General features: G+C 49.2%; 1 protein-coding gene across 2 annotated transcripts in view; it reads right to left on the reverse strand.

The window, feature by feature from the left end:
• Nucleotides 1–5109: 5109 nt before the first annotated feature.
• Nucleotides 5110–16894, reverse strand: part of CLPTM1 (CLPTM1 regulator of GABA type A receptor forward trafficking) — a 46741-nt gene continuing 34956 nt past the window's right edge. For both annotated transcript variants that reach the window (XM_077840715.1, XM_077840716.1), the window contains exons 9-14: nt 15832–15925; nt 14765–14955; nt 12870–12965; nt 11427–11562; nt 6667–6834; nt 5110–6151 (exon numbers count right to left, since the gene is read on the reverse strand). In XM_077840715.1, coding sequence (XP_077696841.1) covers nt 5862–6151; nt 6667–6834; nt 11427–11562; nt 12870–12965; nt 14765–14955; nt 15832–15925 — 975 coding nt within the window. In that variant the 3' untranslated portion in view covers nt 5110–5861. The remainder of the gene's footprint in view (nt 6152–6666; nt 6835–11426; nt 11563–12869; nt 12966–14764; nt 14956–15831; nt 15926–16894) is intronic.

Raw genomic sequence — 16894 nt, forward strand, 5'->3', positions numbered from 1 at the left:
AAAATGAGTAGTCTGGTGGCATTTTAAAGACTAACAGATTTATTTGGGCATAAGCTTTCATGGGTAAAAAAACCACTTTTTCAGATGCATGGAGTGAAAATTACAGATGCAGGCATTATTATACTGGCACTTGAAGAGAAGAGAGTTACCTAACAAGTAGAGAACCAGTGTGGGCAGGGCCAATTCAATCAGGGTGGATGTAGTCCACTCCCAATAATTGATGCCAGGAGAGGGAAAGTTGCTTTTGTGGTGAGCCAGCCACTCCCAGTCCCTATTCAAGCCCAAATTAATGGCGTTAAATTTGCAAATAAATTTTAGTTCTGCAGTTTCTCTTTCAAGTCTGTTTTTGAAGTTTTTTGTTCAAGTATGGCTACTTTTAAATCGGTTATAGAATGTCCAAGGAGATTGAAGCGTTCTCCCACTGGCTTTTGTGTGTTATTAACCTGGGGAAGTGAGGAAACAGACTGACAGAGCAAGACAGGTACCCAGAAGTCACCTACTACAGGACAGGCCCAACAAGGAAAACAACAGAACACCACTGGGCATCACGTACAGCTCCCAGCTAAAACCTCTCCAGCACATCATCAACGATCTACAACCTATCCTGGAAAATGATCCCTTGCTCTCACAGACCTTGGGAGACAGGCCAGTCCTCGCTTACAGACAGCCCCCCAACCTGAAGCAGATACTCACCAGCAACTACACACCACTCCACAGAAACACTAACCCAGGAACCAATCCCTGTAACAAACCTCGTTGCCTACTCTGTCCCCATATCTACTCTAGCGACACCATCAAAGGACCCAGCCACACCATCAGACGCTCGTTCACCTGCACATCTACTAATGTGATATATGCCAGCAATGCCCCTCTGCCATGTACATTGGCCAAACCGGACAGTCTCTACCTAAAGGATAAATGGACACAAACTGGACATCAGGAACGGTAACATACAAAAGCCAGAAGGAGAACACTTCAATCTCCCTGGACACTCAATAATAGATTTAAAAGTAGCCATTCTTCAAAAAAAAAAAAAAAAAAAAATTCCAAAACAGACTTCAAAGAGAAACTGCTGAGCTACAATTCATTTGCAAACTTAACACCATCAATTTGGGCTTGAATAGGGAGTGGGAGTGGGTTGGCTTACTACAAAACCAATTTTCCTTCTCTTAGGATTGACACCTCCTCATCAATTATTGGGAGTGGACCACATCCACCCTGACTGAATTGGCCTTCACCATTGGTTCTCCACTTGTAAGGTAACTCTCTTCTCTTCATATGCCAATATATATTTATGCCCATTTCTGTAATTTTCACTCCATGCATCTGAAGTGGGTTTTTTACCCACGAAAGCTTACGCCCAAATAAATCTGCTAGTCTTTAAGGTGCCACCGGACTCCTCGTTATTTTTGTGGATACAGACTAACACAGCTACCCCTATGATACTAAAAGACAAAGGATTGCTGCCATAGTAAACCCTATTTAAGGCCAGGGAGTAATATCATCAGGGTTTATTCTTCACTGAATCCCTGCCCAGGATGACTGCTGGAAACATCTAAGAAACAAAGACGAAATGGGGGGGAGAAGAGCTGAGCCCATGCTGGAAAAGGTGTCTGGCCTGTGAAATAAATGCCTAAAAACAACAACATTCAGGGTGAGAAATTACTTGCAACCAGTTTCTTTAGTGTATTAGGCTTAGTTTGTGTGTTTGTTTCAGTAATCTGCTTTGATCTGTTTGCTATCCCTTATAATCACTTAAAATCTCTCTTTTGTAGATAATAAACTTGTTTTTGTTTTCTCTAAAACCAGTTTGTGGAATACATAATAGGGGGCAAAACGCTGTGCAGATCCTCTGCACTAAGGGGCATGGCAAATTTCATGATGCACAGGTTTCTGTGCAGTGCAAGACAATACAATTTGGGGTTTGCATCCCAGAGGGCGTGTGCACTTAAGTGCTGGGCAAATCCCGAGCTGAATCTTTCCATGCAGAGCTGATTTCAGTGTCTGTGTCTTTCTGCAGCTGGAGTGTGTCCCTAGCTGTGTGTGTGCTGGAGGAGGCTTGAGGGCCTGGCTCAGTAGGACAGTGTAAGGGAGCGTAGGCTGGTAGAACAGGCAGGCTCAATGGACCCCAATATGTCAGGTACCCTGGGGGGAAGGTAGCCCAACACAGCTGTGACTGCAAGAAGAGCCCCTGATGGCAGCATTTGAGAAACCGTGTGCTAGGCACTGGTGGGGCCTCCACTGGAGGACTGGGTCCAGTTCTCTGCGCCTCACTTCAGGAAAGATGTGAACAAACTGGAGAGAGTCCAGAGGAGAGCAACAAAAATGATAAAAGGTTTAGAAAACCTGAGCAGTGAGGAAAGGTGAAAACCTGGGCATGTTTAGTGTTGAGAAAAGACTGAAAGGGGACCCGAGAAGAGTCTTCAAATACATTCAGGGCTGTTATAAAGAGGACAGGGATCAATTGTTCTCCATGTCCACTGAAGGTAGGACAAGTAATGGGCTTATACTACAGCAAGGGAGCTTTAGGTTTGCTATTATGGAAGACTTTTAACTCTAAGGGTAGATAAGGCCTCAGTGGGAGGCTGGGGAATCTGTCACTGGAGGTTAAGACCAGGTTGGACAAACCTCTGTCAGCGATGGTCTAGGCCTACGCCTATACCATCCCTGACAGCGCAGGGGAGCTGGATTTGATCTCTCGGGGCCTGTTCCAGACCAGCATTTCTGGGATTCTAGATTAAGGCAACAGCACTGTACATGATGGACAGCTCTTCCTGAGCACAGGAGGGCAGCATGGGAGACCACATGAAGAGGGGCATGGGAACAGAGGCAGAGGTTGACAGTGGGATGAGAGTTTACATTTGGAAAGGAGGGCAGGGCAACATGGCCTGTCAGGTGAAGGCAGGGAGCTTGTGGGGCGGAGGGTGAGGCAAATAGGCCAAAGCTGGAAATATGGCAATTATTTCCTGTTAGGAAATGCAGCGAGAGGAAGTGTTTTCTAGAGCACATGGGCTCTGGCCCAGCTTCACCAGTGTCTCCTCCTAGAGCCTTCGGCAAGTCACTCCAGCTCTGTAGCCCGGCCAGCTTTAACCGAGGAGTGACAGTCCTAAACTCCCCTGGGATTAGCAAAGGCACCAGTCCCTCCACTTGGGCAACGAAAATGGATCAAGAAGCTTCTGAGCCAGGATTCCTGCCGTAGAGAGCAGAGGCCACAGGTCCAGCTGCGCCCCAGACGGCCTGTGCTGTGGCGCTCGTGTTCCTTTGGCTGGCAAGGGCTCAGTTTCCCCACTCATCAGGGGCATTAGAGCTGCTCTGAAGCCCACAGAGCTTCTGGGCATGCCTGAGAGAAAAGCAGCATGAGCACATGCCTGCCCGCTGCTGTGGGTGCATCTGAGGACAAGAGACAGCTCCTCCGAGCCCCTCCTGCAGGACCCTTTGCCCTGGTGCAGATACTCAAGGGCTTCCCTGCAAGTTAGTTCCTTTTCCAGCTCAGTTCACTGCTGCAGATGTGGGGTGAGATGGCATTTGACATGCCAGCCTCCAAAATGGCATCTCCCTCTTCAAACAACCTCCCTGAGCACAATGTGAATGACACGTTCTCCAGGGCTCCATAGTCCTGAGATCTGCCCCCCGGGACGTTGGCTCTTCAGAGGGATGCCTGTGGGGGCAGAACTGTATTTTCTATATTTTTAAATGTATGTTCTTTCAGGCATTGTGCTAGACTCGTGGAGCCTGGCTAGGGGTCCAGGATGCATGGGAAGCAGCAGCAGCTAGCCGCTTCCCTGGCTCAGCACAGCAGGCCATCTGCCAAGGGCAAAGGTCTCATTTAATAATGGCAGAAGACCTGGGCCCCAGCACCAAGGCTATGAATTGAATCAGCAGCTAAAACAATGCCCTCTCCTCCACACTCCCTTGGCAAAGGCAGCTGCACTCAGCAGCCCACTGAGCACCGAACGCCAACAGTGGGCTTGCAGGGGAGACAGGCATGGGTGGGGGTGGGAATGAGGTCTGTATGGAGTAAAAAGCCATCGCAGCATGGAGCTTCAGGCCACAGTGGCAACGCAGGGGCAGGCTGCCCACCCGTCTCACAAGCAGCAACCCGGTGCTGAAATAACAGAGGCCAGCAGCTGCAGCCAAGCTCCTCAGAAGTCACCTTCCACACACCACTGTTAGGCTTATGCTCAAGCCAGTGTCCCTAAAGCAGGCCAATGCATCTGCCCCGCAGGTGGCTGTGATCAAACTGCTCGGCAATCAAGGAGAGCGACCAGTGTCCAAGTGGCAGCGCAGCCCCTAACCAATTCCCTTGGTTCAATCGGAACAGCAGAGAGGCCAGGGCAGGGCTCATCCCACCTGTTACCCACCCGTGGGTACTCTGAACACAGCTCTGCTCACGGCAAAAGAGGCCCGGTCTCCTCAGGCAGTCACATCCGCTGACTGCACTGCCTTGGACTCCTGCCAGCCCTGCAGAGCCAACACAACAAACCAGCAAAGCCAGCGTGCCTCTCGGAGGGCAGGCAGGGTTGGCATGGCTGCAGCTAGAGAACGCACCTCTGCCCTGGCATCACCTTCACCCAGCTAGCAGGGGGCTCCCGGAGGCAGCTCAGCCTGTTCAGACAGAACTGCATGCTGCAAAGTGATTTTTGAAAACAGGGTTCTGGGTGCTAAAGTTAAAAATGTCGTTCCTGCCACTGATAACATGCCAGTCACCAGGCTTGACCCATTTCTGGGAGGTGCTCAGATGGGGGGAGGTCTGAGAACATTAGCTAATTCTGGCTTGCATAAGGAATGGGACAGCTTTAAAATGTTCTCTGTATTATCTATCTTACCATAACTTAGTGGCGTAACCTCATTTGGACGCTGTGTGGCCATCCCATTTTAGAGGACAGTGCAGAACTAGTGGGGAACAGAATGATCCATGCCTGGAAAACTCTCAAATGAAGATACCAAAAAACCCCAGATTGTAACCTTGGAGGAGACAAGATAAACGTCCATAAAACAGCTATAAGTCCTGGAGAAGGTGCCTCTGGTTCTTTCTGCCTCCTAATACAAGAACAAAAGGGACCTTCCATTGAACTACAAAGCGGCGCATTCAAAACCAACACAAGGAAATAATTTTTCACACAACGTGTAATTAAACTGTGAAACTTATTTCCACAGGAAACCACTGAGGCGAAGAACTTAAGATTCAAAAAGGGACTGGACATTTATGGGAATTAACAAAAAAACCCATACATGTGGGAGAGATATTAAACCTTGGCTTCAGAGTTTAGAGACCAGGATGAGACCTGATGAGGAGAGGAGATTATTCCACCTCTGCTACTAGGGGTTCTCACACCTTTCTCTGAAGCAGCTGATGCTGGTGGCTGGGCTAGATGGGGCTCAGTTCGGATCCAGTCTGGCAATTCCTATGTTCCTAGAGGAGCCTGCATCCAGGGCAGATGTGCAGAGAGATGAAAGAGAAGAGGGCAAAGTTTAACTTAACACCCATATGAATTTATTCAATCCAGAGTCCATAGTAGAGTGCAATGATGAGAAATGGGACGTGTTCGGATAATCAGCTCTCTTTATGAAACAGAGACACAACTCTGAGAAACTCCTTAATGTCCTAAACACCTGCACAATGGAACGGCGCTCACAATGATTACTGGATGAGTTTGACTTTAAATACAGAGATACGGGGGTTCTCTCCCATGGATACAGCACATCACAGGAATGTCACCAAATTCTCAATCCCCACCCACCCCAAAGTTACTGGAATAGAAAATAAAAAGCTTTGGAGCCAGAGGACCACAGCAGCTCCCCCCCTTCGCTTTCTGTCCAGTATCCACGGGGCTTTTTTTAAAAATTGAAGTGAGAGCAGGTTAGTCCTTTTTCTTGTCCTCTGCTGTTTTCTCCGTCTGGGCCCTAGGGGAGCCATCGGCCACGTCTTCCATTACTGGTGCAGGGGAGCCATCAGCCAGGCCCTCCTTTATCACCCCCGGGGTGCTCATTGCCTCCCCATCGGGTAGCAGTGCTGGGGCACAGTCCGCCGAAGTGGTACCTTGTGTTAGCTGAGGCACTTGGCCCTCCCCACTTATCCCGAACTCGTTGACACGCGTCAGATCCACCCGGTAGATCCAGCGCTGATAGAGGTAAATGAAGAAGACGACATCTGTGGGAGGAGAGCAGAGCGAGCGTAAACAGCAGGCAAACCCCAGGCCAGATGCACACATCTGAACTGCCCAGTTCTTGGTCCCCCATGGCCTATAAGTGCCTGGTGAGCTGCTTGGCAAGAGAGCCCCAGGCACGAGTGACAGAATAGCTCAGCTGTAGCCCACAAGGGAAATGCTGAGGCCCTGAGGCAGAAAGCTCTTTTTTCTCATGCTGCATGGGGAACTCACAGGCCAGCCATCACTGGACTCCTGGAAGGCTCAGTGGGAGAAGTGCCATGCAGCTGCAATAAGCCGAAAGAAGTGGGGTCTTGAGTGCTGGGATCAGACATCAGTAGGGTCCCAGCTAAGCCTGGGCGATCCCCACACTGGCTGTGGAGACACACTGACATGCTACACCCCCATCCCCAGTAGCACAGCATGCCCCATGCCTCTCCGACACAGTCGTAAAGGAGACGCACTGCCATCCTTACACATAATGGCAGGGGATGGGAGAGGCTGGCACTGAGCCCCTTACCGTCTCGGAGGCAGCCTATCCTATACATCATGGGCATTTTGATCACAAAGGCAAAGAGGTCATCGATGAAGGTGTTGAGTGCTTTGTAAGTGAGCATCCTCCAGGGCAGATGGGCTACTGACTTCAGTTTGTAGTTTATGAACAGCTGCGGAGTCATCGTAATAAAACCTGGGGAGAAAGAGAGAAGTCAGGTGGTGGGCCACGAGGCTAACGCCCGCCAAGGAATGTACACTGCATGTCTGGGACAGGCTGGATGCCAGCAGAGCAGCTGGCCCAGGCCATGGAGTTAAATCCTGGCAGAAATGGGGGCAACCCTTGTGCACAGCAGCTCTGCCATAAAGCTCTATAGAGTTCACCACACAGAGTCCCAAGAATAAATAGCCGAGGCAGAGGCGGGGAGGAGAGACCTTCTCAGCTATCTGAAATGGCAGAGTCACATTTTTAGCAGCGAGAGCAATCACCCATTGAACAAGTTACTGACAGACGGAGTGCATTCCTCCTGACTTGAACCCAGGCTGGTGTGCGCTAGTCCAACTGCTAGCTGCTAGGCTGGACAGGATTCTCTGGCCTGCACTGGGCAGGTGATCAGATTGGATGAACAGAGTGGTTCCTTATGGCCTTAAAATCTATTAAATACAAGAAGGCTGCTCAAAGCAGCAGGCTCCTGCAAGGAAGAAGGCTCCTGATCCAGTAGTGGTGAGATTACATGAAGGGCCGGAGGCAGCCGATGCTAAGAGCAGGACAGTGGGAGGCAGAGAGGAGGAGTGAGGCAGGCTGCCACAAGCCCAGGGAGTGCTTTAAAAGAAAGACCAGTTGGCCTGGAATCTGAAAGGAACAGGGAGCAATAGGGAGGCTGGTTAGCAGCAAAGCAAGTGAAAACAAAGGGAGTTTGGTTTTCAATGCAGGTCGGGTGTTCTGTGGGTAAATTGCAACATGTTAGCTAAGGGAGGTCACGTTAGCCTTGCAGACCAGAGACTGCAGGTCAGGGTGGAGTGATTTGAATCACTTATCAGGAAACCTTGATTTGAATCACTGATTTTAATCTTGCTTTGCATTGGCACTGTTCTGTTCTTTTCCTAAAGAACGGTCAATTCTCACTGGTTGGTAACAATTAAAACATGTTGATTTGCAACTAACTATACAGCCTTTACATTCCATTGATGTTTCTATTGGCTAACCCGGAAGATACACCATACCTATACACATTCTAACCAGTTATATAGCTTAACATACATTTATTCAGATTCTTAATTTTTATTCTATTCTGTGAGAAAATGGTGAACGACGTTTCTTATTTACTATAGGATTAATTTTTACTTGTGATTTATCTCAAGTTGCATTTGCATGGACACTGAAATCCAATTAAAAATGCAAAAAAAAATCCCAGAGTTTAAAGATTGTTTCAGTAGTTAAATAAAACTACCTTACATGTACTGGATATATAAGGGGAAAAATTAAGTTTACCAAATGTGTTATGTATTTAAAACTGATTTACTGAAGAAAGGAAGTATTATCTGTAGCTAGTAAATTTTTCTGGTCACTATGGCCTTCAAGACTTTAGAACTAATAGATCTCATCCTCTCACCTTGGTTTTATTCATCGACTGGAAGAGGAAAACAAGTTTTCCTGCTTTTCAACTCCCAATCGGTTTCTCAGCTCTGAATTAACCAGTTGAATAAATGGAGACAAAGGAAAACTCTCTCTCTGCACTTGCAGAGGTGACCACTGCTGTCAAAATCACTTCAGTAAACTCAGGGTCCAGGCACTTAGCCAGGGACTTCCACCATTTCAGTAGCTTGACTTTCTTTAAAAGTTTGGCAGCACATAGAAACTGATTATTATTTATTTAATTTTAGTGATTTTAATAGATTATAGTAGGTTTAGCCCTTAATGCAGGATGTCAGAATTGCACATTGAATTTTAAATAGTGTTGGTTTTAAGAAGAAAGATGTTTTGTATTTAAATAAAAAAATCTAATTGAAAATCTGATTTTTTTTAAAAATCAGATTTTAGCCCATGCTGCAGGAGGGACAGCCAGAGGCCTCCTCACAGGCTCCATCTGAAACCAGCAGCTGTCGTGGACTGCGAAGGCTCCACAGTGGCAGTATAATGGGGAACGTGCAGGGCCTCGTGACGAATGCAGACATGGCCTTAGTGTGAATGCTCTGCTCTGGAGCAGAAAATGAACAGCTGAAGTCACTGGAAGAGAAAGGAAGCTCAGCTGGATACAGCAGGTTCTTTCAAGTGTTCAGGGAACTTTTTCCAATGGGAACAACCCACACGTTGCCCAGAGGGGGAAGACGGGAGAAGACGGCATCAAGAAAAACTAGAAGATGTGGGAAAAATCAACCGGGAACTTGAACCTTCCTTTCACTTTCCCTCCCCCTGCAGATGGTCTCTGTCCTAGACACAGGACGAAGACAGAGGATTTACCTACATGTCAAGCCAGGACATGCAACTACAGCACACCAGCTTTGCACATAGTAAACTCATCACACTGTCACTGCTACAGCTGCTTCAGAGTGCAGTGTGCTAAGCTACACTCTGGCACTTTCACTGTGCTATAGTAATGAGCACATGGGACTCTTGTGTGCAGCAAGCTGGTGCCTTGCAGATTCCTCCCTTGCTTGCCATACACCAACTGGCTGTATGGACAAGGCCTAAGCCCCAGAGCAGTCAGCAGCCCAGCCACTGAAAGTCAAACGTCAAGAAAAACAAAGGGGCTAGAAGTCTTGAGCAATGGCTCCATCTTGAGACACTTGGGCCCAGATAAAGGAAACAGGGAGCACTGTACGAAGTCATGTTGCACTGGGGAATACTGGGTAATCTGAGGAATGCTGGGGAACTCCCACTGATAACTGCCCATGGGGGAAAAACAACGAACAGCCCCAAATCCTCTCCTGGTCCTAGGAAACGAGCTGAAGCCGGGGCGGGGATTATGCAGGTGAGCACGTAGGCGAGTTTCTCTGAGACCCAGGCTGCTTGTCTACACTACAGATTTGTTGCTGGGAGAGCTTTGCTGGCAGAGCCCCCATGTGGGGACAGCGTGACCCACCAGGAGGAGTTCTGCCAGCATAGCTAAACAGCTCTGCCACCAGAAGCACTTGTGTATCAGTGTATTTGTGTTAACACCAAGGGTTTTGCCGGCATAGCTACGTTGGCTAGGGAATGTGAGTTTCTCCACCCTCCGAGGGAGCAGAGCTCTGCTGGCAAAACTTTGCAGTGTAGACTAAGCCTACGTGAGGATGACACACTGCAATCTTGGGAACAGCTTCTATGATCACAGCCTGCTTGGATTCCATCAGTTCATTTAAGCAGAACTGGTTCCACCCGAGTTCAAACTAGCAAGGCTGGACTTTGACCTACACAGAAAAGGCAGTTGCCCAGCAGTTCACCAGCATGCACTGCCAATGTGCAGGATATAGCAGGAAACAGAACCTCTCTGAAACAGAAGCTGAAGATTAACAGAGTCTGAAGTTGCTACAGTAGCTCCCCCAAGAGCAGGGAATATGGCTAGGAACAGACTAGAAGAGTTACTAAGTGAGGGCCAGTGCAACCTAATCACTGCAGCCGAAGCACAAGGGGAATGTCAATACCCAGAGTGGGAAATGAAATTGGAGGTGCCTATACAGAATACTGCATGGCTGCACCTGGGGGAAAGGGCATGCTTCCAAGTTGGGGTTAGGAGACAGGAACAAAGAAACAAGGGGACTGCACCCATCTGCTCTGGATCGTGAGACACAGCATGGGAGTGTGCATGAGAGACAGACATGGAACATAAGAACGACCCTACTGGGTCAGACCAAAGGTCCATCTAGCCCAGTATCCTGTCTTCCGACAGTGGCCAATGGCAGGTACCCCAGAGGGAATGAACAGAACAGGTAATCATCAACTGATCCATCCCGTCACCCATTCTCAGCTTCTGGCAAAGAGAAGCTAGGACACCATCCCTGCCCACCTTAACTAACAGCCATTGATAGACCTATCCTCCATGAATTTATCTAGTTCTTTTTTGAGCTGTTATAGTCTTGGCCTTCACAACATCCTCTGGCAAAGAGTTCCATAGGTTGACTGTGCATTGTATGAAGAAATATTTCCTTTAGTTTGTTTTAAACCTGCTGCCTATTAATTTCATTTGGTGACCCCTAGTTCTTGTGTTATAAGGAGTAAATAACACTTCCTTATTTACTGTCTCCACACCCGTCATGATTTTATAGATCTCGATCACATCCCCCCTTAGTCGTTTCTCTTCCAACCTGAAAACTCCCAGTCTTATTAATCTCACCTCATATGGAAGCTGTTCCATACCCCTAATCATTTTTGTTTCCCTTTTCTGTACACCTTTTCTAATTGCAATAGATCTTTTTTAAGATGGGGTCACCATATCTGCCCGCAGTATTCAATATGTGGATGTACCATGGATTTATATAGAGGCAATATGATATTTTCTTTCTTAATGATTCCCAATCAGCTGATGTGAAGCCAGGCCCTTTGCATGGGATATCAGAAGCTGGAGGGCTCCTTACTGGTAAGTGCAACTCAGTACCTCTTCTCTCCGCTGAAAGCTCATCCTAATTCCAGCCAGACACACGTGATTTGCCTCTAACATGTGCACAGCATTATCCACGGCCTCCCCCGAGTGTGGGCAGACCCCGAAGCTGGGCGCAAGAGGTCGGGAGGGGGTCAGGAGGCCTCAGACGGGGCCCAGCGACTCCAGCAAACTCATGCAACCAGAACACTGCCTTGTGGGCGCTACTCACCAAATGTCAGAAGGAAGCCATAGAGCATGCTCAGGACCCACGAGTACCAGCCTTTGTGCTCCATGTACAGCAAGCTGTACACAGCATAGCAGCCGAGCAAGGGGAAGAGAATCCACGAGAGATACCGGAACGCCATCTGGGGAGGTGAGATTCAAAGGTGACTGGTCAGCTGGGAGCTGCACAGAATCCTGCTCAGGATCAGAGCGGGGGGCCCTGAGGGTACAGGGGCCAGCTAGTCACATACCCACCTCTTTGCAGGCCTGCTGCCTTGCTGGCTCTCAAGCCCCGGCTTCACAGTGAGGGACTCTCGCTAGAAGGGGGTTTCTGAACAATGCATGGGGTCACAAGGTGCTAGACACATCCCTTCTCACTCACTCGCTACCGCACCACAGCAGGGCTGGAAGCAGGGTCACCATCCTTTTTCCCTTCCGCCATCACAGCCACCAAGGAGTGAGTGTCCTCCATGGCCCCTTGAACACACTTGTCACTCCCGGGGCTGCATCTCTCAAAGATGTGGGGCTTAGGGGTTGGTAGAGCTACCAGGGGGGTCTCAAACTGGGGGTCACAAGGTAACCACTGACAGCTCTTAGCCCCCATTAAATTACACCCCCATTTTAAATGGGGGGGGGGGAAGAATCACATTCAGAGGCTTGCTGTGTGAAAGGGGTCACCAATACAAAAAGCTGTAAAGCCACTGAGCTACACCCATACACTACCTCCCTGACTCCAGGGATCAGACCAGCAGAGTGTCCAAGAAAAGCAGGGCACCCTTTAGCAGTTCATGACTGACATTTTACTGAGATTACCAGCTGCGTGAGGGTGGGGCTGCACCAACACACACATGGCTTAACGACATCTATGCCCCAACACCTGCAGTCATGCCAGAAGGAAAAGATTGAAAGGTGAAACTTGGGGCTGCAGGGCCTAGTGTGGACACTGGGCCATGCACTGAGCTGATGGAGGGGATACTGTGGCTGCAGACAGGCAAATGGAGGTCATGCATCACTCAAGCAGCTGCCAGAAGTCAGAGAAGAGATAGACCAAGGGGAGTAGCAAACTGGACATATGAAGACCCACACGCACATCCAACGGAGAGGAGGAACAGAACTCAAGGCAAACAAGCCAACAACTAGAAGGTGCTGCGGGTTCAGCTCTCTTGCAGATCACAGTGCAGCCCAGCTTAGCAAGGTGCTGTGTCCTGCTGGGAGAATAGCAGTTTCCCAAGGAATAAGCTAGAAGGGATGACCAGGGAAACGCTATCCAGGGCACCTCCTCTTTTGGGAGCAGGATCCTAATGCAGGGTATACCTGGGTCCCCTTTCACAAGTCAGGGAGTCCCATGTCCAATGGCGTAAGAATCTAACCCACACTACCCTGGGCCCCCACCTCCCAGAGGGATCCTACCATGCGCTGAAGGAAATCCTCTGCTATGCATTGGACTTACATCATCGTAGACTTTGGTAGACGATTCTATATATGTTGATTTGTCTTTGAAGGTTAAACGCGGAAAAATCCCAGCGACTTTGTTGTCTCGATCCAGCTGTTTATTGACAAGAGCAGGAGTTACAGCCATGTATGGAGGCAGTACATAATAAAGGCCACCAACCTGTCCCCAAGAGGGACCCTCCTGAAAAGGCAGCCTAGCTGGTAGGGGAGGCTCCACATGATCACTAAGGGATAGTGTCTATTGTCCACACAGCAGACTATGTAGCTCCCTCCCCCACAAGGCCTTGTGTATCAAGGTCTATCAAGAGGGCAGATTATTAAGCCACAGAATAGTTCCAGCACAACCTAGTGCATCAAAAACTACCTTCACATATCAGGCCTGGATGGGTCTTGGAGGATGGACACCAGTTATGTGTGAAATACCCTGCGCTCCTGAATCAATCCTTTCGGTCATCAAATGCTCGTGTGCAGAGACCAGATGCACCACCTGCCTTGTGCAAGTGCAGCGTAGACGAGGATCAGTGTGTCTAGCAGTGATGCCCTAGACAGAGAACGCTGAAGATAACTACTTTGATGAATAAGTGTTTTCAGTCCTACATGTCAAGGCTAACTTCCCTAGGATGACCAAAGATCAGTGTCTTTTTATGGAAGCAACGCATCCCTGTGTTAAAGTGTAATTAAAACAAACTGATTTTTAAGCATTTTCTTGAATCTCTCTCTATAAAATTGTTCACAGTTTGTCATGTTTGGCACCACTGGGTTTGTGGGAGAACAGGCTTTCGAATGTTACTCAACTCAACCCATTTCCGACGACACTGTATTATCAACATTTCCACTGATGGTAGGACATGGAGCTGGGTGGCAGCAAGTCCCCTGGCCACGGGGCAGAGTGACACCACTGAAATGATGATTCTGTAGATTTTTACCTCCCAGACCTTTCTATCACCAGCTTGCCCATGGGATGCAGTTTTACTACTCCCAGACTAAACAGGAGATGAAGGCAGGCCAGCTGCTTTGAATAACTGTATTGTTTGTGTCATGTCTGCAATCCACGGGCAGTTTTCATCAGCACACAACTGTTCCAGACAGACCCCCATCTCTCCAGGTTGCAGGGTCACCGTAACGAATAAGTCACCAGGAGTGAACAGAACCGTCACACTGTGAGCAGAGCGCAGAACAGAACCCAAGTTGCCAAAATCCCACTGCAGTGCTGGGGTGAAATCTATTCATGCAATCCCTCAGCTACGATCCTTGGATGCATGATGCCTACTGGAACCAGGAGAGAGATTCCTCAGGGAGTGGAGTCCTCTCAACAGCAGCCCGAGGCTCCTAGAGCAGATCAGCAACAGCCGACCCTCGACATCTTCACGGAATGCAGCAACACTCACCTCTTCTCCACATCATTTCCCAAAGGGCTACAAAGGAAGCAACTTCAATGGCCCACTCAGATATCATAGCCCAGAAGTGTGGAGCAAACAGGGACGGATCTCACACTCACTCGCTTCCTGCTTACACTGGCAAGGTGGAGAATTGGGTCTCCTACACACGGCATCCCTTCAGTCTAGTGCATATGTGGCCCACAATGTATTACTTGGGCCGCAGGGGCCGGGTGGCAGGGCAGCAGCAGCTCCGGACCCCCGACCCTGTGGGGCCCACACGGCTGCCCCAGACCCCCAACACTGCACAGCTGCCCCGACCCTGGACTCCCACCACATGGGTTGGGCCAGCAGCCCTGACTCCTCCCCATAAGGCAGTGGAGAACCTGGCGGACCCTGGGCATATGGACCAGCCTTTAGCACACAGCTGAGCTGGGCCACAGATGTGCGCTAATTGGGCCACATGTGGCCCGTGGGCTGAGAACTACTGGTCTAGTGCAATGAGCCACGCACTTACCCTGACATCCATGACTTTTGTGATTTTCCAGAGGTCTATGAGGAGCCCAATGAAGACGCTGACTTGAACCACAAAATTAGTTTCATTGTCCAGGATGTAGAGAAGGACCACAAGTGACTGAAATACCCCGAAGAACACAGAGCGGACGGAGAGCCCCTCCAGCGACTGCCTGCTGTTCCAGAACTGGATATCTAGGAGCCAGAGAAAAGAGCATAGAGGGAGAACTTCCTGAGCAAAGGGGGCCCTTCAGGGGCAGCTGGAGTCCCACTGCAGGGAGGAATTTCCAGCTTTCTCCTCTATCTTATGAAAGGAGCAACGCACAGGTCTACTTGCAAATGCATTTCACTTCCATGAGTGGGAGTGAGTTGTGTTCTATATTCCAGCTGTAGGAAGAAAATGGCCAGCCCAGCTCTGTGCGCCATGAAGGTGGTTCAGATGAACCTGGCTAGAAACTTATCCAGTGTTGGCAAGACACTGACTTTGCCCTCTCCATTATGTTGTGAATACAGACTCTCCTGTGGCCAGTAGATGTATGGCTAGTGTGTGATCATGGGGTCATTATACAGACTGAACTCCCAGCAGCGTCAGAAGCATGCAACTTGCTGCCCACAGACTTTGTAAGGGAAACACTTGAAGTTTGCAAGCCCCACAAGAACTGAGGAGAGTCTTGTGAAACTGGTGGCTGGCAGAATGGAGAGTGCTCCTCCTGACCTCAAGCACATTGGCGGTGGGGGTGGGGTGGGGTGTGTGGGGGGAGGAATGGCAAGGAGCAAAGTGCAGAGAGTTAGGGCAGGTAGCAGAGGGACAGGTCAGCTAGTCAGCCGTATGGGGCTTCAGCAATTCAGCACAGGACAGCCTGGGCCCAAGTGACAACAACTGTTTTCCATTTAGTCACATCCATGCTCTTCACCTGCCCTAGACGTTCCTCTTACATTCATGTTGCCACCCCAACAAGGGGCATTGAATAACTCTGCAAAGGCCAATGCAGATCCAGGTTAAAAACCCTCCCTAAGAGGAGTGAGGGTTGGAGCCAAAAGAGGAGATCTTCACTGCACTGCGGAACTTACCATTTTTGAAGGCAAGAAACTCAAATATGCTGTGAACTATGGAAACGACAATGGTCAAAGCCAGCAGATACGGATTGGTCTCCAAAAGAGCAACCTGAAAAGAGAACAAAGATGTGAAGGGCCTATCCTGCCCCTCCGGCCAGGCCTCACCCAAAGGGACCCAGAGAAGGCAATCCAGACAGAACTGAGGGTTTCAGGTGGACAAACAGGAGCCAGTACGTGTGTGGAAAAATAACCCAACCAAGAGATGCATTAGGAGGAACAATTGGGGAAAGCAGAAATGCCAACAGATTTCAGAGTCACAGGAAACAGGAAGTTACATTACATCTAAGTGTATGGGATACTGTGGGTACTCACCCAGGGACTGAGCAAGGCCCGCTGTGTTCTAGTTTGAATTAATCTTTCTTGAAGATGTATGACCAGAATTGCACACAGCCTTCTATGTGAGGTCTAACCAGTACCTTATACAATGGCATTAATAGTTCTCTGGACGTACTGGAAATGCCTCGCCTATTATCCTAGCATCGCATTTGCCTTTTTCCACAGCCACGTCACACTGGTTGGTGACTCAGCCATCCTGTGATTGACCCACATACACAGGCCTCTCCCCCCACCCCCCATCGCTTCTAACTGATGAACCCCCAGCTTGTAGCACAGATTCTTATTATTAAACTAAGTGCATGACCTTGCACTTTGTACTATCGAATTTCATCCCATTTCTGTCACTCTAGTCTTCAAGGTCATCCAGTTTGGACGGAGCAGGAGGGCTTGCATCCCACTGCCAGCTCCCCAGAGCCCCACTGATCTAACAGTTGGGGGAGTCCTGGCCTGTCTTGAGCTAGGGAGACAAGATCCAAGAGTAAATCTGGTGACGATTGACACCATTTCGACAGAGCACCTTTCAGAGCAGAACAGCGCTGACTACGCTGGCCTCTGTTTCCTCAGCAACAATATCCTGGGGCCTGTCCTGTTGTACCCAGTCACAGGAGGCACAGATAGGAAAAGAAAATGGAAAGGGATCCCAGATGGTGGTTATGTCTGGGCCAGAGGAGAGGGATCAGTA

Source organism: Eretmochelys imbricata, chromosome 23, assembly GCF_965152235.1.
Source record: "Eretmochelys imbricata isolate rEreImb1 chromosome 23, rEreImb1.hap1, whole genome shotgun sequence".
Taxonomy (NCBI): Eukaryota; Metazoa; Chordata; order Testudines; family Cheloniidae; genus Eretmochelys; species Eretmochelys imbricata.